Source organism: Canis lupus, chromosome 9, assembly GCF_011100685.1.
Source record: "Canis lupus familiaris isolate Mischka breed German Shepherd chromosome 9, alternate assembly UU_Cfam_GSD_1.0, whole genome shotgun sequence".
NCBI lineage: Eukaryota > Metazoa > Chordata > Mammalia > Carnivora > Canidae > Canis > Canis lupus.
The window spans coordinates 47,834,359-47,859,025 of record NC_049230.1 but is presented as its reverse complement, the minus strand read 5'-3'; the positions used below and the strand labels follow the sequence as shown (position 1 = coordinate 47,859,025).

The following is a 24,667-nucleotide window of genomic DNA, read 5'->3' as shown; positions in this document are numbered from 1 at the left end:
CCTGCATTGCAGCTGCCCTTTAACATCTTCTGCTTTTATGTTTCTCGTAAGACGTAGGCATTGGCTCCAAGGCACTGCCCTACCTTCCTGGGCAGCCCTGAGGTCTCAGGAACCATTATCCACAACAATGGAAACACACTTTAGGATAGTGGAAAATGAAAGTCACTGTGAGGAAAACACTACGCGCAAACTCTAGAATCCACTTAACAAGAACAAGGTCATGGACATTGCAAACCTGGGTAGTTTTATTAGTGGGAAAGCAAAGGATGGAAATGAGGGACAGGGGTGGGTTGGGGAGTGAGCAGTGAGGAGCCCAATAGGAGCCTGTAGCTAATGTGGACTGGGTAAAGGTGCTCCCTGGCTCCCTGTCCCAGCTTTGCAGACCTTTGCCAGGGTCCTGGAGGAGAGACTCCTAGGTGGTGTCTGCCCCAACTGCCAAGTTCAGAAGAGTGTCTGTGCTCCAGGGCTGGCCCCTGCTCCTCCCTCTCCTGCTGACCCGAGGTCCCTGCAGAGGTAGTGGGGCACTGTCATCAGGCAGCCACACTGTGCCTTGTTCCAAGGAGGCACCAAGCCCTGAACTAGTGAGCTGAGCCTGCTAGCCCTGATGTCTGGGGCCAAAGGGGACTTTGGTGTTTGTAGCACATCCAGACCAACAGCAAAAGACACAGTGTAGTTCCCACCTGACTCTGGTGCAGTGAGAGGTGCAGAAGGGCCTCCAGTGCTGGCTCAGGTAGGATCTGACCACAACTGGAGGGAGGCTTATGTGAAGCTGTGTTCTCAGCCACACGCACCTCCTTGGCTGGGTCCCTGGAGGCCTATGGGGTTAGTGCTGGGACCGCGTCTGTTGCCCGGGTAAGACCTGTGTGGTGCGGGCTTCATGGGCACCACATCTCTAACTTGGTGGCTCTTTGTCCTTGTAGGTGGTAACATGGACCTGGAAAGTCAAGCCGAGGGGAAGAAGGAGGTGGAAGCTGACGATGTGATGAGGAGCGGGCCCCGACCCATCGTCCCATACAGCTCTATGTTCTGTTTAAGCCCCACCAACCTGTGAGTCTCCTTCACCTGCCATGTGCCTGTCCCATGTCTGTGGCCACAGTCCATTGGCATGGTAGCAATATGTGCTACATGTGACCTAGCAGCCCCCGATTCCTGGCACTTTACATGTACTAGTGTCCTGGTCATTACAGCAACCCACAGGCACATATGGTTGTTACTCATCCTCCACATGAGCACACAAAGCCACAGGGATGGCACCTGGCCTATCCACAGACACACAGCCAGTCAGCCCTGGTATTTGAGCTAGGGTTTGAACCCAGATGGTCAGTCCCAGTGTAGCCTGCCTGCAGCGATTGCTCGTCACCCACAATCACCCACAGTGATTGCACACGCACCCAATTATGCCCATTGTGTGCCTGCTGTGCATGCATTGTGTGTGTGTGCGCCCCATTAGCTCACGTGTGTGCTTGTTACTCTCCCCACTGCTTGTCACGACGTCACCAGCATTTCTCATCCACTCATCGGTCCGACTACTAAGTCAGATCAACCAGTACTGACATACTTATGGCATTTTAGGTCCTGGGAATATAGGGCAATGCACAGAACAAGGACCCTTGTCACTGATAAGCCTCTGTGTGCAGGTGGGAGGGACAGTCAGCAAACCAGACAAATCCATAAACATTGGATGTCACGTGGTGGTACGTCTTAGGAAGTACAATGCTGCTGGGGGTGCTGATGTCAGGGCAGGAAGGTCAGCTTGGACCTCAATGGGAGGTGAGGTTGCTGAGGAAGAGCAGGGAGACCATCCTTGGTAGAGGCAACAGATAGAGCAAAGGTGGAAGGCACGTGAAGCCAGCATGGTAGAGCAGGGGCCACAGGGAGCCAGCTGCACCCCCAGTGCCCAGCCCTCCAGTGTGCAGTCTTCACCCAGCCTCCACTATCCACCCTCCGTTGCTCTCTTCATGCTCTCGCCCAGCCCACATTTCCTGGGAGCGTGTGGTCTCTGCTAGGGAGAGCGGCCCCTGCCTGTGAGCGCTGACCTGTGGTGGAAGAGGAGGCAGGTTGCCCATCAGTCACATGCAGTCCCAGCAGATGAGGTAGGGAGGTTCTGTGTCTGGCTGCAGGCGGGGAAGGTCAAGGAGCCTTCCTAGAGGAAGTGAGGGATCTCAGCCAAATCCTGAAGGGTGAATGAGTGCAAAGGTGAAGAGAGAGGAGCAAGCATTCTTTGTGGTGAGGAGAGAAATCACAATGGTTCAGAAGCGAGGGCGTCGGGCGCAGAACAGCTGAAGAGACAACCAAGTGGAAAAACACAGAGGCCAGTGGGCTGCTGTGAGCCCGACAGACAGGCCACAGTCTATGTGCGAAGGAAGTGCTGTGAAGAGCAGAGAGGCTGTAGGCAGCTGGGGGTCAGCAGGACCCCAGCACTTGGGCAGAATCCTTGGACAGGGCTCAGTAGGCAGTTAAGGTTTTCAGGAAGAAATAGTGGAGATCTGATGATAGTGATCACGTGGGGAAGTTTGGGAGTTAAATGCTTGGTAAGACATTTTGGAGAGAATCTGCGGAACTTGACAAGTTAGATGTAGAAGGGGAAGGAATGACACTCAGTTTCTGTGTGAGGGCCGGGACCAGAGCAGAGGCAGCTGGTGGAGGTCTTATGTTCACGGGTCTCAGGGGCATGCACTTGGTTGGAGCTGAGCATGAATAGTCATTCCAGAGATGGAGAAGGAAAGAGGCAGAGATGGAGCATCCTGAGGTAGGAGCAAAGGTGTGTCCATGGAGAAAGACCAGGGGAGATCACCAGGGGGCCTGGGAAGGGTGGCGCTGGTTGGCATGGAGTCCAGAAGGTGGCAGTGGTCATGGTGAAGAGAACTGAGGAGTCCCTTCAAGGCAGAGAGAGAAGTGCGTGCATGTGGCTGAGAGGTGGGAGGCCCCTGCAGACCCCAGGCCTGAAGCATAGGGCAGGAGTGGTGAGGGGAGGGGCAGGCCTCACCACGGCTCTGGTTCTGTGGCTGCTCTTCCAGGTCACCTGGGAGCAGCCTCACTGCCCCCAAGGGGTCTTCCCGGATCTCCTAGTCACTGTCTGCTGCCACCTTGTGGTGTTTGTCAGCAACTCAGAGGGTCCTGTTGGCTTATGTCTGTCTACACTGCTCAGCGCTGGGCTGTGTCCGGCCTGTGCCTGGGCGGAGCAGGGTAGGGGTCAGCACTACAGACTGGTGCTGCAGGATGGCAGACGCTGTGGGTGTGCACACACGGCCCTGGGGGCTCAGAAGAGTGGGGGCGGCACGGACCTCTCTGGAGGGGCCAGTGCCACCTACAGCAAGGCTGTCAACACCACGGGGCAGGCTGTCTGTACACAGGAGGTAGACGCAGGCCGGCAAGCCCTAGTTGGCTGCCCCTTGCTGTGGGTTTCTGCAGCCTTCCCACCCCTCTTTCTGGGACACCTTCTCAAGAACCTGAGTCACCGTCAGTCGCCTGACCGCTGTCCCCCCAACCACAGGGACGTGTAGTCCAACTCGGTTCTGCCACGGCACCTTCCCCAGGGCGAGGCTGAGCATGTGCTCCAGCGCGGGGACTAGCCCCGCCCACCTGTGGGCCTCAGGCCACCCATGCTTTGCCCTCCAGGCTCCGCCGCTTCTGTCATTACATCGTGACCATGCGGTACTTCGAGATGGTCATTCTTGTGGTCATCGCCCTGAGCAGCATTGCCCTGGCTGCCGAGGACCCAGTGCGGACAGACTCGCCTAGGAACAACGTGAGCACAGCACTGGGCTGGTTGGGCCTGGGAGGTGCGGGGGGCCCGTCAGCTCCCTCAGGGGTGTGGGGAGCAGGTCCGGGGCGCCTCCTGGCCAGCCCTGAGGCACAGACAGAAGAGCAAGCGCGTATGCCTGGGCTTGAGTCGCTGCCAGAGCAGGCCTGGCGCACAGGCACACACGCCTTCCCAGACAGCTGCCCACAGAACTCTGGGCAAGGCAAGGTCTGTTGAGAGGCCTGGAGGAAAAATGTGGTACTGCTGGGATTGTCCTGGCTCCAGCTGTTGGCCCAGCCTTGACAGTCCCCTTCCTCCTGGTTCTAGGCCCTGAAGTATATGGACTACATTTTCACGGGCGTCTTCACCTTTGAGATGGTGATAAAGGTGAGATATGTGGTTGCCCTGGTGGCCCCCTGCCTTGCTCATCTTCCCTCGTGACTGACACGGGCCGGGGCCTGTGAGCTCCGATGATGGCCTGTGGTGGGTGTGCTCGGAGAGAGAAGGCATGCACACGTGTGTGCGGCTGTGTGCTGCAGAGGACAGGCCGGCATGCCAGAGAGTCTCCGCAGCAGCTTGGGGAGAGCTCACCAGTGCCCTTCCTATCCCCACTGCACCACGAACCAAGGGTTGTGTGGGCCCAGCTCAACCTCAGGATTACATCGTGACAGCACACCAGGAAGAGGGGGCACTCAGGGACAGAGCGGTGGCCTCAACACCCAAACGTCGTGGAGAGTGGGTGCTGAAGACTTGTTTCAAAGAGCCCTGGTGTTTCGTGTTTGGATAAGGACTGACCATTTCCGTCTCTAAGTGCTGACGGGCATTGCGCCTTCACCGGCATCTGATGTGTGGCTGCGTGTGTGCACAGCTGAATGTGCATACGTGTGCCATCTTTGCACAGCTGCGTAGGGTGCACCCATGACTTCGTGACCTTCCTCCTGTGTGTGCATCTGTGTATCACCTCTGCGTTTTTACTTCCTTTTAAAAACTCAAGAGGGGAAGCATTTTTTTTGGGGGGGGGGGGCGTCATCCCATTTTATAGACGTGGAAGCTGAGGCTTAGAGATGTTAAGGAGCTTGCCAGAAATCACAGCTCTGGGGGTGGCAGAGCCAGGTCCTTAGGAGCCTCACAGCTCTTCCTCCTCCTGCAGAGAGCTGACCCTCAGAGGGCCTGGGCAAGGCATGGGCTCCCTGGGGTGCTGTGTGCCTGCAGCCTAGCAGGGCAGGAGGGGTCTCATTCAGGCTCAGAGGGCTTGGGAGCCCAGGCAAGATCTCAGCCAGTCATGCCCATGTGGGGATATTTGGATTACTGGCACTGCGGTCCAGAGGCCCACGGAGACCCTCAGGGGGTGTGATCTGGGTGGCATCCTTCCCCCGGCCTTGTGAGTCTGGGCTTGGCCCTGCTTTTCTTTGTGAAATATTCAGCACCTAATGTGTGTTTCTCCCCTGAAGATGATTGATTTGGGTCTGCTGCTGCATCCTGGGGCCTACTTCCGGGACCTGTGGAATATTCTGGACTTCATCGTGGTCAGTGGGGCCCTGGTGGCGTTTGCCTTCTCGTAAGTGTCATGTCTGCTCTGGGCCTGGCTGGGCTGCAGTCTCCAGAGCTGTGGTGGATGTGGGGTCATGGAAGGCTGTCTGTACCCCCTCCTGTCTACTTGGCATGGGCTGTGTGAGGTTGAAAGCATCTCAGAGTCCACACGTCCCTGCCATAGGTCGTGGTTCTGACGTTGGGTGGGCAGGCCTCAGGTTTGTTTGGTGCCTGCCTGTTGGATCTTTCAAAACAACTTACCTGCCCAGACCTCAGCTGCACCACTGGGTAGGCCAGAGCTGGGGGTGCTGGTGGGTGTTTTCCCCTATTGGAGTGTTAGATCCCCTCGTGGGTGATGCTCAGCTCCCTCGTGGCTGGGCCTAGGTCAACTCCCTCAGACCCTGCATGGTGGTGGGCACGGGACAGGTGTGGGGGCACGGGTGGAGCTATGGAGGAGAACCAGAGATCAGGATGGTCCAAGGGATGGTGTTTGCATCCTCTCTGAGCACTCGAGGCCTCCTCACTGACTCTCTTCTCTTTGTCTCTTTGTTGCTGGACTCTCGGTAGGAGCTTCATGGGGTAATGCCTTCCCTCTGCCCCTTACACTGCCCCGCATCATAGCAAAGCCTGGCTCCTTCTGGGCCAGTTCACCACCATGCCTCACCCTTGCTCATCCTCCTCCACTGCCAGGGTGCATGCTGCCAGGAGCCATGTCCCCAGGCCATGTGTTCCTGCCTCACCTCTGGGGGCTGGGTTGGGGGCTGGGGCTGGGGCAAGGCCAGCCCTCGGGGATGGGGTGCCCGTGAGCAGGACACCCCAAGTGAGTGCTGGAGGCTGGGAATATGGGTCTTGAAGGCAGTGAGGGCTCTGGGTAGGAGCCACTGTAACCATAAGTGCCAGGATGTTGGTCATCCTGAAGTACCTTCCCACTCTCTTCTCTGGCAACGGGCTTCCTCCTTTCTTCTCTCTCTTCTCCACAACTGCCTTCCTACAATGCCCAGCATCTTCCCTAGGGGGCTTACCTGGCTTTCTTTGTATATAATGTGTCAGCGAGGAGCTTGGGAGTAAGACAAGGGAAGAGGGTACAATCCAGCCAGTTGGCCTCAGAACCAGAGAAAGCTCTGAGCTGGCAAGCAAGAAATATGGCCTCTAGACACAGAACACAAACCACCTTGAGGCCTGCCCTGCAGAGGGCCCTCCCCTAGGAAACCAAGGCAGCATCCCTCCCTTCTGCATCCCTCAGGTGTTTCAACAGGGCTGCCGAAGGAACCTGGCTTGGGGGTGGGGGGTCAGAAAGGCTGGAGTGATGGAAACACCTGACATAGTGGTCTGGAGGCTGCATGTTTCAGAGGGAGTTTGATCTGGTTCTGGAATGTAGTCCCTGGCTGGGGCTCCCCAGCTCTCCTTAACCCACAGATCTTACCCGGGCCTCATAGTTCACTTTCCCTAGAGCTTAGCAGGAGCCCAGAGAAGACCACTGGAAGCCCTGCCCTCTTTCCTCACTTGCAGGCTCCTTCGGAGCTTGGAGAGAAGTGACCTCTGACCAGGACAGAACAGGACCCCCAATCCTGAATCCTCAGCCACTGCTGAGGGTGGAGTGTGGCCTCTGGAGGCAGTCTAGGAAGGCCATTCAGGAGATCCCCACCCCCTCCCATATCTGGCTTTGGTGAGAAGGCCAGCCCCCTGAGTCTGACCAGCACTGGGCCCCTGCAGCCTCAGTGAGCTACCCAGTCTGCTCGGCTTCCTGAGAGGCTCCAGTCTGGCCCCAGATCTTGCATCTGGGGCCTGCGATGTTCTTTTATGGACTCCCTGTCTTATTCCTCCAGTGTGGATTTTCTTGTCTGCTACTCTCTTCTCTCCCTGTGGGCTCTTGCCCCTCCTCCTCCCTTTCTGTTTCTTTCTCTTTCCTGTGGTCTTTCTTTCTTTCTTCCTTTGTCCGCTCCTTGCATTGCATTGTCCCTTATAGCACCTGTGTAGTCATCTAACTTTTTCTCTTTCTTACTCTCTTTCTCTCCTTCCCTTCCTGCATGCCCATCATCCCTCTCCTTCTCTCCCTCCCAATCAGTGTTACATGGTCTGGAGGAGTGTTGAAGCAGCTGGGCGAGGACAGGCAGGAAGATCCAGACATGTTCCCCTTGCCTCCCTCTACCAGGACTGAAAAGCAAGAGAAACCAGCTCTTCCAGAGACTCTTGTACTAATGGCTTTGTTGGCTTAGTGTGCCGACTGAGTTGGTGTGCTGGCTCTGAGCTGGGTCTGCCATCCTGGGGCCAGCCCCCTTCTCTCCTCTTTGCTCCCAGTGTTGGTCTCAACATGGTGGCCAGATGAAGCTGCTTTGGGCTGGTGTTAGGGGAGCGTTGGCATAGGAATGGCTGCTGTGGTCTGGAAGATTGGGATCTTCCCACTGGAAGCCCAGCTTTCCTTGTGTACCTGGTGCTGCTGACCGGGCCCTGGCCCTTGTCTGCTCAGATGAGGCTGTGGCCGTGCAGTTCACAGGAGGAGATGTGGTACTTGCAGGGCAGAGGCTTCCCTGTTCCTAGGTCTCCTGCCCTGGGGCCTAAGACAGAATGCACAGGGGAGTGCAACCCAGGTGGCTTCGTGGGAACTGGGCGTGGGTGTGCGTCCTGCTCGTCCTGCTCGTCTGCATGTGTGGCTTCTCCCTTCTAGAGGATCCAAAGGGAAAGACATCAGCACCATCAAGTCCCTGAGAGTCTTGCGTGTCCTGCGGCCCCTCAAGACTATAAAACGGCTGCCTAAGCTCAAGGTGAGAGCCTGGGTTTGGGGCTTGAGGAGTGTGCAGGGTTATGTGTGTCCATGTGAGTGTAGGCATGCACATATGTGTATGTGTGCGTGCCTGTGCAGATGGGTACACAGGGGTGAGTGCACGTCTGTGTTGTGTGTATAAGGTTGCACTGCATGTGAGTGCACACATGTGTGTGCTGTGTGTGTGCGTGCACATGTGTGCATATAACCAACCCTGTCTGGCTGCAGCTTCCCACGTGGGATGGGATGGGCAGAGCTGAGGGAGGACCCACACTGGTTTCCTCGGATCACGCAATGTGTGAGTGGATCCGTCCCTCAGCTCTGTGAGGCCTTCAAAGGAGAGTGTCCTCTCCACAGTGCTCTGTAAGGCGCTGCTTCCTAGACTCCACTGCACCAAGGGCGGGGTGCAGGGAAGGACGGGCTGCCAAGGAGCTCCTGTGGGTCAGTCGGTTAAACATCTGACTCTTGTTTTTGGCTCATGGTTGTGAGATGAAGCCTCATGTCAGGCTCCCTGCTCAATAGGAAGTCGGTTTATAATTCCCCCTCCCTCCACCCTTCCCTCCAAGTGCTTGTGCTTGTGTGCACGTTCTCTCTCTCTCAAAATAAAAAAGAAAAGAATAAAAGAAGAGGCTGCTGAGAGAGGCGGAGGGTCCTGAGGAGATGCAAGGCGGGCAGGGGCCCCTGAGAAAAGGTTCTTGGGCTGGGCCCTGAGGATTAGTGTGGCCGGGGTAACATTTCTGGATAAAGGAAAAAGTGTGAACCCAAGTCCTTGGAGTTGTGCTAAAATATGATAATTACTAAGCATGTTCCTCACTGTGAGGGATGCTTTGGATCCTTAAATTCATTTAATCCCACAAAACCATGCAGTGAAGTGTTGTGAACAGCATGCAGTTGTAAGCCTTGCAGACATGAAGTGGACTGGGGACTACAGAGGCAGGTGGCCTGTGAACGGATGGGCTGGTGGGTGGCTTAAAGGCAGCTGGAGGCCCTGGTGTCAGCTGGGGACTTGGACCTGGGCTGGCAGGTCAGGGGTGTCATGGACATTTGGCAAGTGGGCAGTGGCTGCATCTGCTGAGGCAGCTGCTGGCGTCTGAGTGTGCCAGGCAGTGTGCCAGGAGATGAGTGTGGGTCTGCTTATTTGCACAGCCAGAGTAGGATAGGGTATCTCCTCCAGGGTCAGGATCAGCAGGACAGGGTCAGTCAGGGGGTCCAGGGGACACCAAGCTTCCAGGTAGGGAAGATTCTAAGGAAAAGCCCAGGTGGTGGTGGTAACAGACACAGTTACCTCGGAGCCACACCGAAGTATGCCACAAGTCCCTGTGTTGGAACCACCTTTCTGCCCCACTGATGAGCAGGGGCAAAGTGTGACCCATGGGCAGGCTGGATGCAGGAGCAGGGGGCTGGTGTACCCCCATCCCCACTTCTTTCCTCCTCACACAGGCTGACCTGGGTTCCAGGCCTGTCACACCAGGTTCCCATCAGTGTGCAGCCCGTCTGCCCACACCACCCCTTCTCGCACTGCCTGCCCACTCTTCAAGTCCTGGGAGAGGCAGTGCAGGCAGCTTCCTGTGTTAAGGCAGCAAGTCCCTGCGTGGTTGTGGGCCTGGGGTTCTGAGCTGGGCCCTCCTGCCTTCCAGGCCGTGTTTGACTGTGTGGTGAACTCCCTGAAGAACGTCCTCAACATCCTGGTCGTCTACATGCTCTTCATGTTCATTTTTGCTGTCATTGCGGTGCAGCTCTTCAAAGGGAAGTTTTTCTACTGCACGGATGAGTCCAAGGGGCTGGAGAGGGACTGCCGGTAAGCTGAGGCAGGGCCCGGCTCAGGGAGGGGCCAGCATGGGGTGCCCCGGTGAGCTGGGGGTGTGCCTCTGCCTCCAAGGCCACACCAAGGACTTCTGGCTCACTTTCCTCAGCAGAGACAGGGACCAGCCACTCCCGCAGGACATGCTCTTTCTGCCCGTAGATACTGGGGAACACACAGGGGCCGCGGGTATTGCTGGAGGGCTCTGGCCAGGCTAGGATCAAGGCGCGGCCCTGGGGCTGGAGCCACTATCACCATCACTAGGAGGCCTCAGGCCCTTCTGGACCAGGCCCAACCCCCGAGGAAACAGGAGAGGGGCCCTCGGTGGGGGGAGCAAGGGGAAATGGAGGTAGGTTGGCATGGCTGCTGAGCGAGGTAGCACATAGCTCCTTCTCTACCCACAGGCAACGATTCCAGTTGCCCCCATGCATGTAATGTTCTCCTGTATGAGTTGGTATATCACCACGTGACTGGGCATGGGGAGTATGTCACCATGTGGCTGATGGGCATGGGGGATGTTCCCAGGCTGAGGCTCCCATGGGCAGTGCTGCTGCGACTCTTCCCGTACACGTCTCCGGGGAGCACATGCATGCAGTTCCAGGAGGTGTGCAGACCAGACCTCACAGTGGGATGGCAGGGTTGTGCACTGTGCTTATGCTCAGCTTCTGCAGCTGCTGCCACATATGTGTGTAAGATTACACTCCTGCCACACAGATGAGAGCTCAAGGGAAGACGAGTGTTTTCTGTCTTTGGCTCTTTGGACTTGCTGACGGGCTGGTGGCATTTCTCTGCAGTTTGATTTGCGCTTGTGTGATGACCAGTGAGCTTGGGAGCCTCCCCAGGTGATCCACCACTCGGGTGTCCCTGGGACGGGTCTGTGCGAGTCATTGTCTGTTTTCCTTTCTGACTGATTTGTAGGAATTTTGTAAAGTCCTGGATAGTCATCCTTTGTCAGGTCTACAGGTTATGGTTGTCTTCTCCTTTGTAGGATGCTTTCAACTTTTTAAAACAGGTCTTTTAAAAAATGAAGTCTTGATTGTAGGACAGTCCAATTTATTTCTCTTATGTTTACTACTCTTCATGTCCTGTTCAGAAAATCTGTCTGAAGGTCAGGGAGAAGTCCGTTTACATTTTCCTCTAAAAGTTTTATTTTTGCCTTTCACAGTTAGATCTGGGATCTATCTGGAGTTGATTTTTGTATGTTAGGTGAGGTGTGGATAAAGACGAATTTTCTGTAGATGGATATCCAGTTGATTCAGCACAACTTATTTGAAAAGACGATCCTTTCCCCACTCAGTGGTATCCTTTTTTTTTAAAGATACAATTCATGATTCATCCATTGAAAGTATGCAATTCAGTGATTTTTTTTTAGTATATTCACAGATATGTGCAACCATTACTACAGTCAAGTTTAGAACATTTTCTTAAGTTAAAAAAACACAAAAAACTCCCACATCCTTTATTACTAGCTCCCCATCTCCAGCCCTAAGTAGCCATGAATCTTTTTTTTTTCTTTATAGATTTCCCTGTTCTGGATGTTTCACATAAAGGAAATCATACCTATGTGGTCTTCTGTGTCTAACTTCTTTAATTTTACCATCATGTTTTTTATGTCACCTGTGCGGTAGGGTGTGTCAGAACATCATTCCTTTTTATGGTTTAATTTTATTCTGTGTTGTAGAGATGGCACGTTTTATTTATTCATTCATCTGTTGATGGACATCTGAGTTGTTTCCATCTTTTGGCTGTTATGATTGACACTGCTGTGAACATGTGTGTGAAGTGTTTGTGTGGATAGATGTTTTCATTTCTCTGGAGTGTATACCTAGCCCTGGGACCAATGGGTCACATGGTAATTCTGTTTACCAGTCTCAGGGACTGCCAGACTTTTCCAACGTGGCTGACCCATTTTATACTCCCACCAGCAGTGTGGGAGAGTTCTGAGTTCTCCACATCCTTCCCAATACTTGTTATTTTTCTTTCTAAAAATTAATTAAAGGGACACCTGGGTGGCTCAGATGTTTGGCGCCTGCCTTCGGCCCAGAGTGTAATCCTGGAGTCCCAGGATCAAGTCCCACATCGGGCTCCCTGCTCGGAGCCTGCTTCTCCCTCTGCCTGTGTCTCTGCCTCTGTGTGTGTGTGTCTCATGAATAAATAAATGAAATTTTAAAAAAATCAATCATAGCCATCTTAGTGGGTATAAAGTGATATCTCATTGTGGTTTTCATTTGCATTTCTCAATGACTCATGATGTTGAGCATCTTTTCATGTGTTTATTGGCCATTTGTCTATCTTCTTTGGAGTCATGTCTATTCAAATCTTTTACTGGTTCATTTTTCTTTTTAATAATTGATTATAATAGCTCTTTGTATATTCTCTATCCAAGTCTTATCAGAGAGACGATTTTCCAGTATTTGGTCCCATTCTGTGTGTTGATGATATCTGTGAAGCACAAAGTTTTACATTTTGATGACGTCCAGTTTACAGTCATCAAATTTTTCTCTTTTGTCGCTCATGATTTCGGTGTCATATCTAATAATCCTTCCCTAATTCCAGGCCTCCTGTGTTTCCTTCCAACAGCTTTCTAGTGTTAGCTCTTACCTTTAGGTATTTGATCCATTTTGAGTTCAGTTTTGTACATGGAGTAAGGTAGGGTCTAGCTTCCTTCTTTTGCAGGTGGACACTCAGTTGTCCCAGCACTGCCTGTTGAAAAGAATATTCTTCCTCCATTGGATGGGCAGGCCTTTCAAAAGTCAATTGACCCTAGACAAATGGGCATATGTGGATCCTTTGGCTTTAACTTCTGACCTCCTCTATGTTCTTGTTTCCAGGGGTCAATATTTGGATTATGAGAAGGAGGAGGTGGAAGCTCAACCACGGCAGTGGAAGAAATATGATTTTCACTATGACAACGTGCTCTGGGCTCTGCTGACACTGTTCACAGTGTCCACGGGAGAAGGGTGGCCCATGTGAGTGCTCATCTGGCTCATTGTGGCAGATCAGGCTAGAGCAGAGGGGCAGCTAGGCCAGGGAGTCCCAGCAAATACCTCATAGGCTCTTGTACCTAACAGGTAAGACAATGCTCTGCCTTCCAGGAGTGGGCAGCCTGGGAAGAGAAGGAGATTAAATCAAAGTGCATAGCATGGTGACCTCCAGAAAATCACTTTTGAGTGGCTAAAAGTGAGAGGGAGGAGGGGGCTATTCTGCGTCTCCCTGTGCTACCCTTCTGGCCTCAGCTAAGGGTGTAGACAAAGGGGTGTATGTGTTCAGTGCCACACTGGATGACAGGGGACTTCTTTGGGGGCTGAAAGGACCACTGCTGAGAAGGTAGGATCAGTGCTCTGCCAGGAGTCCAGGGGTTTCTAAAGGCAGTTGAATCTGGGTATGAACTGGTGACCTGGGCACGAGCAGGTGTGAGCCAGGAGTAAGCAAGGCAGGAAAAACCTCCTGGGACTCCACTTGTCCTGGGGTTAGGACCTCAGGCCCCCAGAGATCTCCCATTGATGGCTCTCCAACAGCCCTGAGTACAAACCCCATTGGGAAGGTCCTTAAGAGACTGCAGTCCTGGGGAATGGGCTTGGGCCCGTGGTGTTGAGTTCCCTTCCTCTTGCTATCTGTGGCTCAGGCATGGAAGCCTCCCCTGTAATGCAGGTCTTGACTTTCCCATGGCTCTGTCCTCAGGGGTCTCCCTGAGACTTGGTGTTTGCTCTTGGCTCAGGGTCCTAAAACACTCTGTGGACGCCACCTATGAGGAGCAGGGCCCCAGCCCCGGGTATCGCATGGAGCTGTCCATCTTCTATGTGGTCTACTTCGTGGTTTTCCCCTTCTTCTTTGTCAATATCTTTGTGGCCTTGATCATCATCACCTTCCAGGAGCAGGGGGACAAGGTGATGTCTGAATGCAGCCTGGAGAAGAATGAGGTGGGTGGCTCCCTCTTCTGTCCCATGTGCGTGTGTGCAGTATTTGCTCTGCCAGGCTCCCCTGATGGGCAGTGTGGGCAGGACCAATAGACTTCCCTTCCACATGGGACTCACTCACCACCACATAGCTGGTGGCCACCACAGGAGCAGGGAGAGACTGAGTGTGTCTGATCAGGGCTGGCTGCCAGGATGGAGGAAACAGGTGTGGGTACAGTGGGGTTCCCCCTGACCGTGTTCTTGGGGCTCCTTCCTCCCTGTGCAGAGGGCTTGCATCGACTTTGCCATCAGTGCCAAGCCCCTGACGCGATACATGCCCCAGGACAAGCAGTCATTTCAGTACAAGACATGGACGTTTGTGGTCTCACCTCCCTTTGAGTACTTCATCATGGCTATGATCGCCCTCAACACAGTGGTGCTAATGATGAAGGTATGTGGGCCCAGGATGGGGGACATTGGGTGCCAGCTGGGATGTGAGAGAGCCATACTTGTAGCTGATCATTGGTCAGCATGGGATGTCTCTGGAAGCCCAGTGCCCTGGGCTTTCTGTGGGCTGAGACGGTGAGAATGTCCTAGGAGAACACAGAGGGAGAGCAAGGACCGGGTGTCCCTATGTAGGGTAGGCATGCAGTTCACTGTGCTCCGGCAGGAGGTCAGGGTGATCCCTGGTGGGGTGTCTTGGGGCAGCTGGACCTGTGGCCAATGGCACTCATTCCCCATACAGTTCTATGATGCACCGTATGAATATGAACTAATGTTGAAATGCCTGAACATTGTGTTCACATCCATGTTCTCTATGGAATGCGTGCTGAAGATCATCGCCTTCGGGGTGCTGGTAGGTGCCTTGGCTCCCTTTGGCCTTTTTGGTGGTCTGCATTCTGGCTGCCTCTCTGTAGGGGGACCTTCAGGGACTTACAGCTTGGAGCTGGGAATTCACCAAGGGCTGGGTGCCTCCTCTCTGGACACACAGCTCTCAGTTCTGCACCTGCCCAGACCCACAAGTATTTGCTTACCCAGCTGTGGTGTCTCACCTGGGGTGGCCCATTGGTCCCTTTGCTCCTTTCTTGATCAGCGGCACTTCCTGCAACTCCTTGCCTGACAACTCCTTACCAGCCTCTAGCAATAACTGCTCCTTTTTTTCTCTCTAGAACTATTTCAGAGATGCCTGGAATGTCTTTGACTTTGTCACTGTGTTGGGAAGTATTACTGATATTTTAGTAACAGAGATTGCGGTAAGTAGCATTTCCTGTCCTTCCTCCAGGGCCCCAGAATGGTTTCCTTCTAGGTGGTGCTTCCACAGGGTGCCTCCAGGTCTTGAGTGTTAGCCCCTCCTTCCCAGAGATGGAGTTGGGGATTGGGTATTGTCTTGGCCAATGCTTTTTTTTTGCATAAGAAAGTGGTTCCCAAAAGGATGATGGCCTGAGAGTCACCTAGGAGCTCCATTGTAACAAGTGACCAGGAAGACAAGAATCTTTTAAATCTGTGTATATCTAACAAATCTAGCAACTTGGCACTGAAATGATATAAACTAAAACCAACAAGAATTTAGAATCTTTTAGAATATGAGGTTTGTTTTATGTGTGTGTGTGTGTGTGTGTGTGTAAATAAAACGGGAGATACTCATTCATATCAAGCCTACATGGATTATATGTAAAAACTGACCAAATGTTAGAACATAAACTTGTCTCAATAAATTTCAAAGACTGAATCATAAAGCAATATTCTTTAAGTATAGTCCATTAAGTTAGAATTAAATGGCAGAAAATCTCATTTCTGTCTTAGGTTGATTCTCTAAGAGCAGACACTAAGGTGGGGTTCTTGTACAAATCATTTCTTAGGAAGCATTCTCAGGCAAAACCACTAGAGAGAGGTTTGGGAAAATGAATGGGTAAGAGAAGGAGGATGAGAAATGTTGTATCTGGAGCCAAATATCAGGGTGAATTTGGTTCATCCCCCATGGGGGCTTGGAAACATGGTGGTCACACCTCAGAGCTGCAGAGCTCTTGGATCTGTGCTTACCAGTCCACAGCTAAGAGCTGTACCTGGAGGTGTTAGTTGTTGAGTACCTCTAGCCCTTCTGAATGCACCCCACGTGCAGGTACAACAGGCTCTGGCACTGTTGGGAATGAAGGAGCATCTGGTACTATGGTAACAAGTACAGTGGAGTACATGGTCACCTGGCCCTGCTCAACTCTGCCCACACCTCACACTGGGTCCATTTCACTCAGTCTTCAGGATAGTGATGGTCACAATGTCTGCAAGAGGAAGGTTGGTAACCACCTAGAGCTAGTCTGAGTTAAGTTGATGTTCCTTAATTCATTCTTCCTGTCCCTCTTTTGGGGTCCCCTGACTGGTGTCCAGCTTTCTGCTGCTCTGGTTGCTGGGCCGGATGAGACAGCCGACGCTGTCACCCTATATAGCACAGCCCTTGCTTGCCATACTCCTATGAGGCTTTGGCTGCCACGATAGTCAAGACATGATTAAGGCTGGTTGTAGAGCATCTAGAAAGGCCCCACTGAACCCCCTGGCTTTCTAGATAGACTTCTTCCTACCCCTTCCCAATAGCCAACATCAAACACCCTGGCCAGTATATCTGGAGATTCTGTTCTGCTTGCTGGTCTTACGGCATGAGGAGCGCAAGTGACAGGGGGGCCACCATGATTTTGGTGTTCCACAGTGGAAGCTTTCTCTACCCCTTGAGCCAGGACCTCTAGATTTGTCAAACCTAAACTGGTGGAGGTGATGAGCACAGTCTGACCTGGGTTCCTGGAGGATAGGGAGAGGGGCCACCCCTCCTTCCATCCCTTGCTTTCTAGATCTGCAGTTGGTCTCTTGACCATCCTTTCATCTTGAAGGACAATATCCCAAACCCATGAGGTACCTCATCATGCCAGCATTTAATCTGTGCCTTTAAGAGGCTTTTTCAATATTTTGTCAGGTTGGCACCCCCTGAATGATGTTGAATATGATATGCCAGTGGATATCATGCAGGCCCAGGTATTCCATCAGCAAAGACAAACCCGAACCCAGAATATGAGTGATCCCAATTGAGACTAATTACTGCCTTTTCTAGGTGAAAGGATTCTGGTGTAAGCAAATTGCCACCTAGTGGCTGGATGACAGCCTAAAGGATGGTGCACTGTAGAGGCCTAGTTAACTTCAGCTCATAGTGGGCTGGATTTTCAATAGTGGCCTTGGCTGAGTCAGCCTTGCTGAAAGGGAGCCCACTGGTTGGGCTCAGACACAGCCTTCCTTTCAGCCATCATGGTCACTGCGTTCATGGATCTACTATGTGAACACTGGGGCTGCTAAGGATAGAGGCTGGCTGTCATCTGTTGGGTAAACCATCTCAAGGCCTGGTTTTTAGTGTCCCTACAGCTGTGGATGCTCTGTGGTGGACACTGATGTATAATACAAGGACCTGCATGTCACACCCATTCCCTAGGCCCATCTGGATCCCTTTATCTGAACTTTGTTCCCTCTGGAGTCCTGACCAAGCTTTAGTTCTTGCCTAAGGTCCTATAATCCATACAAGGGCAGCTTCTTTCTCCATCCATGCCATAGCTGATCAGGTTCACCACCTAGAGCTCTGCCTCACCACTGTCTTTCAGATCTTGTGTGGGGTTCTAGTGAGGATGCACCAATATATTGAGCCAATTGCTTCATAAACCAGGTTTGCATTTTTCCTCCTGGCTTTAGTGATCATCATATGATATGTTGGGGTAGGAGTGAGCTAAGGAACATAGAGGTGAAGCAGAGGTGAGAGGCATGGGGCCCTGGGCCACCTATCATGTGACTGTGCCCTCTAGGTGTGCCAGGGTGTGGCCCTGGATGTAGCACTTCCATCACACACTGGATTGTTGGCAGGCCTGTAACACACACTCATAAGGAGAAGTATTGGTGCCGTAGACACAATTATCTCATAGTCAGACACAGTCTCCAATAGGACCCAGCAGCCAGGAGTGGCCCCTCTCATTGGTGATGTCTTCAGCAGATGACATGGCCTTGCTCCAGAATCCTAGGTGTTTGCATTGACTTTTCTATGTGGGCTTTCCAGGGACTCCACAGAGTGTCTTTATAGAATCTGTTGCATCTTAAGGCCCAAGTTATAGGGCTCCTGGTATTGCAGCATGGATCTGCTAGAGAGCCCTCTCTTGCTCTGAATCCTCTCAAACACAACAGCTTTGTGTCACCTGATAAATAGGTCACAGCAGTATTTCCTAAGTGGTGTATGTCATCTCCAACCCAAGGAAGCCTAACAGGAGTAGGAAGCATGAGGTGTGATAATTAACTTGTCTTTTACCTTGGGATCCATGTCCTCATACCACTGATTATAGTAGTCTTATGCATCAGATTTCTACCTAAAATACGATGAAAGATCATTCTAATCCTAAACAAATTCTTTCAGTGAATAGAAAAAGAGTGAACATGCTCTAGCTATTTGTATGAGACAAGTACAATCTGGACACCAAAATTATTTAAAAGATAGAGTATAATAATAATAATAAAGAAAATTATCTTAAGTAAAAAAAGTATAAGAAAGGAAAATCATGATCCACTCTTACTGATTAGCATAGATGTAAAGTGCATCAGAAAGTCTAATTTACATGAACAGATCCACAGACACTGTTAATGTGATCCTATCATTGCTGCAGAGAAGACATTCAATAAAACTCAAATTGTATTCATGATAGAAATCATTGGCAATCTAGGATTTATTGACTTGATGAAGAGAATTTACCAAAAATCCTGTGCTAACATCATATAATGATGAAATTTGGAAAGAATTCTCTTTAAAATCAGAAAAGGACAATACCTATAAGCATTCCTTCTTTTCACTATTGAACTTCAGGGCCTGGTCAGTTCAATAAATTGAATGTCAGCTCCATGAGGATAGAGGTTTCTGTGTGGTTCACTGCCATATTCCAGTGCTTAGAATGGTGCCGACACTTTAGGTGTTCAGTAGACACTTGTTGAATGAGTAAGACTGGAAAAATAAATGAAACATCGAAGTATTAGAAATAGGCAAAGCTGTCATTATTCACAGACAACACTATTATCTATGGATGAAATCCAGAATAATCTCAAGCTGATAAGAGTGTTTATTTAGCACTGTTGCTAAGTAGAGTACCTGAGTGAGTAGTTGACTACATGTCATTATAGCATCAGCAGTCCTGATTGTAAACGTAACAACATCCGTATACAAGACCTTAGTGTGGAAAAGTGCTAAACCTCAATGAAAGATAGTAAGGAAGACTTAACTAGATAGTGTTTTATAGCAGTTAAATAATAAGTGTCAATTTCAGAGACGATTTTGCCCAAATTGATCTGTAGACTCAATGTAATTTCAATAAAAATACCAGTGAATTTGTTTTTGTTTTTGTTTGTTTGTTTTGGAAATTGACTTCTAAATTGGCTTCTAAAACTCATGAGCAAGAGCAAAGGCTCCCCAAATACTCAAGATACTTAAGAAGCAGAAGGGCTGCTGGGGTGGTGGGGGTGGGTAGTTACTGTTCTTGTTGATATTAGCACTTTTTATAAAGCTAGAGTATTAAGACTGTGGTGCTGGCCCCAGGACAGTAAATGAGCCAGTTGACAGGAATCAAGAGCCTAGAATCTAAATCACTTGTAGATGGAAACTTAATGTATGACTGTGCTACTTAGTGGGGAGACAAGTGAACAATCAATGTAGGTATAATGACGATCAATATTGGGAAAAACAGAAATTGAATCTTCACACCAGTCACAAAAATATCAATTTCAAATGGATGAAAATACTTAAATCTAAGAGGAAAAACTTTAAAACTCTTAGAAGAAAATACAGGAGATATCTTTAGCACCTTGGGATGGGGACTGATTGCTTAAGCAAACTATAGGAAGCACCAGCTGTAACTGAAAAAAAAATTATATAAAATAGTTTCTGTTTATCAAAAAAGAAAGGACAATACATGAAGAAGGAGGGGATATTTGTATCACATTTCTTCATTTATCCATTATAAATGTTTATGCACTGCCTGTCATGTGCTTAGCAGTGTTCTAAGTTCTTCTGGAATTTCATTCCAGTGAGAGACACACAGGGTACACAATGAGAGGCAAAGCAGAAAAAGGGATATGAGACTTGTGGGGGGGAGCTTTGATGGCTGTGTACCCAGACAAGTTGTCACTGAATTGGTGACTTCCAAATAAAGATGTCTGAGTTGGTGAGAAAGTGGAGCAGAGGGGCCTGGGGCAAGCCATAGCAAGCCCTGTGCCAGCCTGCACCTGCATGCATGAGTGCCCTGCTGCAAGAGCAACACGAACAAGGGCTGGAGCAGAGGAAATGGGGAGCGTGGAAAGCCTTGTAGTTGGCATAATCATTGGCATGGTTGGGATTACTGTTTGACAAACCAGAGGGTGTGAAATAGTATCTCAATGTCATTTCACTTTATATTTGTAGTTTCACTTCATTTCACTTGTAGTAAATTTTGGTTTTTATTTTGAGTGAGATAGGAGGATTTGGAGGGTTTTGTGAAGTGGAGTGACATGATGTGGCTGCTCTATTGAGAACGTAGTGTAGGGCATAGGCAGAAGCAGTGAGGCAAGTGAGGGCTTAGTTGGGTTATCCCAGAAGCAGACCCCAAGGCAGGAGTTCAGTGCAAGTCGTTTATCTGGGAGGTGATGCAGGCATAGCAAGGAAGCAGTGAAATGGGCCAGGGAAGGGAGACAGCCAATATAAGGTGCTATGAAGTCAGTTACCATTATGGGGCCTAGTTGGGAGCTCCGAGCCTATTATCCCAGCAAGGGCCAAGGTGACGGGGTATTTTTCACCCAAGTGCTGTCAGCCACCTGTTGAAGGCTGCTGGCGACAGGGGGCTGGAGAATGTTAACTCTCTGGCACTTGAGTCCTGGCCTGGGAAAATTCTCAGGAAAAAGAGATGTTGATGCTGACAATTGAGTATTGGGCCTGTGAGGACATGAGTGCTGCTGAGGGGCACTACAGAGGAGCCCAGCAGAGCAGCGGGAGTTTGGGCTATGAGGAGAGACCGTTGTTCTGGATGTATTTTCCAATAGAGCTGCAGATGGACCAGATATCAGTGTGAAACTTGACGCAAGAGTGACATCAAAGTTTGAGCACTTGAGAACATGGATTATCATTAATTGAAATGAGAAAGGCTGTGGGTGGAACAGGTTTGTTGTGAGCTGTATGGATGCAGTTTGTACATGTTAGATTTTAGTTGCCTGTTGGCCTTCCTGAAGGAATCATCTAACAGGCAGGTTGACAGATGGTCCTGGAGTTTGGAGGAGAGATTCATACCAGTATCATACAATTGGGAATCAGGATCAGATAAGATGGTATCAGACCCATGAGACTGCCTGAGATCAATAAAGGAGAGAGAAGACTGAGCCAGGATGAGCTACTGAGTTCTTCAATGGACCAATAGTTAGCAACAAAGGCACAGCCAGAGGGCAGAGTGGTTTCCCAAACCACTAGGAAAGGTTAGTGTCTAGAATGTGCAAGGCTTTTCTGTGAATCATTAAAAAAACCAAAGCCACCAAATGGAAAAATGAGCTGAAGGTATGACTGGGCATTTTACTAAAAGAATAAGGAACAGAAATGACCAATTAATATAGGAAAAGATGCTCAGCCTTACTTGTAATTAAAGAAATATAAAGTGAAATGACATTGAGATACTATTTCACACCCTCTGGTTTGTCAAACAGTAATCCCAACCATGCCAATGATTAGTGAGTGGGACCACCAGAACCTCCATGCTACTGCTGGGGGTGTTTGTTGGACGACCCCTTAGGAAGACTGTGGCAGTCCCTAGAAAGTTGAGCATATGCTTGCCTACAGCTCAGCAGCTTCCCTCTTAGGTACATATGCCAGAGGGTGTCTGGGCAGATGACCTGGAGACACTTCTACACAGATGTTCATGGCAATGTTGTTCACGGTAGCAGCAGAGTGCACTGATTGTTGTGCACCAACACGGTGAAGTGCCAGAGGCAGTGGAAGTGTGAGGGTGATCTCCACGCCAAGAGGGAGGCTTCTCAGAAACAGGGTTTGCTCACTGTCAGCGCAGAGTCTGCCCAAGTCCAGGAAGGTTGCATTCCATATAGTCCCATCGGAAAGGTTCAGAACAGTCAGGTGTAACACATTTTAAGAGTTTGTGGTGAGACGGTAAAGAAAAACAATTATCAGCAAGAATTAAGGGTAGCCACTCCATCAGGGAAGGAGGAAGAGAGACAGAAAGGGCTTTGAAAGTAATGGTGACATTCTCTTCTCTTTAAGCTGGGTGATGAGTCTATGAACACTGTATTATTTTTCTTTAAAATGTGCGTACATACACATGTTTATACATATCCTTTTGTGTATGTGGTATGTTTCATAGTTTTAAACATTAGTACTCCAAATATTCTGGGCAGAAGTTCCGAGTTGCCAAAGAGGCCCCCTCATACAGGGCAGAGACCTTCTGTACCCAGTAGGTGTTCCTCAGCTGTTGGACACTCGAGGCCAGGATGGCTTCTGCTTATATCAGACCTTACCTCAGATATGCCCTCCATGGCTGCTGCCATCAGCCCCAAGGCCCAGCAGAGCCAGTGAGAGGGCCGAGGAGCCACTTGGGTTGGAAGAGGTGCTGCGTCCTGACCACTAGTGCTGTCAGAGCTCTGGCCTGCACCCTGGTTCCGCCTGCAGGGGGAAGATGAAAGGAAGCCATTGTGTAGACTAGTGATGTCTTTATTTTTGTTCATTCGTAGTCACTTCATATGTTACTTTGTGAATGTACTTTTTTTTCCTTAGGCAAAAATATGAGTGTCAGTTCCCCACCTCCAACTTAACAATCACAGTAGAATAACAGGCCTTAGCAGGGTCGTGTAGCGCCGGCGCCCCCCACGCAAGTGTAGAACTGACATTGATTTCTTTGCCTGGAAATAAAAAAACAAGTGTCTGTGAGTCATCTTTGGATTTGCATTACAAACAGGAATGCAAATTAATGCCACCCTGTCTGCATAACCTACAGATTTCAAAAACATGTTTTGATTTGATGCATTTTAAGCAAAATATGCAAAGTTTACTAAAATTCTAAAATTTTCCAGTGAGGTACTCAAAGTTTGAGTTTTTGCTTGTGTTGATGACTCATTTTCTCTTTTGTTTTCTGTTTTTGTTCTTGATTTACCTTAACCTACCTGCTGACTCACGCCATCCAACCAACATACAATGCGAAAACCATGTCTCCGTCTGTATGTTGCGCACCTGCTGCTCAAACATCCCAATTTGTAAATAATATGCAAATATCCATCCATGAAAACATCACATATAGGAAACGGTTGGTTTCATGACTTTAAACGGTTCTTAAAACTCCTTGCTTTTGCTTGCTCTGCTCCTGTTCTTTCTTCCATTCCCTGTGACCCCTCACCACTGCCTTCCTGAGGTGTGTGGTCAGAGTTTGGAGGTACCCATCCCCTCTGGCCTCTTCTCCTCAACTCCTGGGGTCCAGCAGGGGCTTCTGAGGTCCCTTCTGGGAGCCATTTGATTCAGGAACTGGCCTTGGGTCTAGAGAGGAGGTGGGGTCTTCTGAGTGAAACGAGTAAGCACCCAGTCAGATTTTCCTATCAGAATTGGGCTCAGAATTGGAAGGATTTTGTAGGACATGAGTTTGGACCTGATCCTGTAGAGTCCATGGTTTCTTCCACAGCATTTCCCTTCTGCTCTGTCTCCATCACACCAACACACAAGGTTGGTTCTCCCCAGTGGCTTCTGATGATTCCTCCTATACCATTCTTCCTGGACTTGCCCTTCTACAGGGAATCCTTTCTGGGCCACAGAAGTGGAGGGGAGAGAAAATTTTGTCTTCATGATTCAGAAGGAGTTGTGTAAGTCCTGACTGAGGAGGAACAGGCTCTGCCTTAGGAGACAGTGGAGCACAGGGTTCCTGCATCCAGGCATCATTGATCCACTTGTGTACCCTTGGTCAGTGAGCCTGGGTAGAGTGCAGGTGGCAGGAACTGGGGCTTCCTTCCAGGCCTTTAGAAGTATCTGAAAGGAGAGCAAACATACCAGAACCAGACTAAACCAAGGCTGTGACATTCACATGAAATAGCAAATATTTGATATTCCTGTTATGGAAAATGGACATTCAAGACAAAGCATTTCATAAGTGGAGCATAAAAGCTTAGTTTTGAGAAAGTGCCATTTGTGCTGCAGAAGTACCAGGCACAGCCTTCAGCTCACTGAGGCATCTTCATGGCCATTCCCTGTCCACTTGGGAAGAGTATCCCCTCTGTGCCCTTCCTCTTCCCTCAGAGTTCACCGTCACCTGATGTGCTGTACATGTGTATGCTGGGGTATGCAGAGCTTTCCTTTCTTTTCTTCATCATTGTCCCATGAGAAAGCTGAGAAGGAGAGTACTTTTTTCCATACTTGCTGGACCATGCTGCCAGCATGGAGTGTGGTCCCCAGCTACATGTACAGGTCACTTTGCTGTGGCCCTGACTGGAGGCAGTGATGCACTTGGATGCAGGGGATCTCGATCTGGGTCTGGGGCCAGTTGATCACCTCTGTGGGGCTGTGTTTCACAAGGCCCAGCACACTTTTAAATCCCTTTGCTCTGATTCCTCACCATCTGCGCATAATGTCCTAACATCTCCATCTTGTGGATGAGGAAGCAAGGGGTTCAAAGCAGCTAGAGACCAGTGTACCATCATTGAGATACCACATTGAGGGGTACAGTAATGCATCTTTGGGGTGCTCTAGACCTTTCCTGATAGAGGTAGGTGGCAATAAAGACGGCTCTGGCTTTGAAATAGTAGATGAAGTAGTAGGTGCTCCCTGGTGTGACAGAAACCATGGACTCTGGGAGGATGGGCAGGCTACGTCCATCTCCAAGGGTTGGCTGAGGCCAGAGGCGACCATGCACAGCCATGGGAAGGCTACCCGG

The 24,667-nt window shown here is 50.3% G+C and overlaps 1 protein-coding gene across 1 annotated transcript in view; it reads left to right on the top strand.

Annotated features, from left to right (window-relative positions):
* Window positions 1–24,667, top strand: part of CACNA1B (calcium voltage-gated channel subunit alpha1 B) — a 193,285-nt gene that overhangs the window by 134,080 nt on the left and 34,538 nt on the right. The window contains 12 exon segments of the mRNA XM_038548580.1: window positions 921–1,047; window positions 3,619–3,748; window positions 4,070–4,129; window positions 5,194–5,300; window positions 7,938–8,034; window positions 9,671–9,831; window positions 12,666–12,803; window positions 13,553–13,754; window positions 14,017–14,181; window positions 14,476–14,586; window positions 14,900–14,983; window positions 23,051–23,056. Coding sequence (XP_038404508.1) covers window positions 921–1,047; window positions 3,619–3,748; window positions 4,070–4,129; window positions 5,194–5,300; window positions 7,938–8,034; window positions 9,671–9,831; window positions 12,666–12,803; window positions 13,553–13,754; window positions 14,017–14,181; window positions 14,476–14,586; window positions 14,900–14,983; window positions 23,051–23,056 — 1,388 coding nt within the window.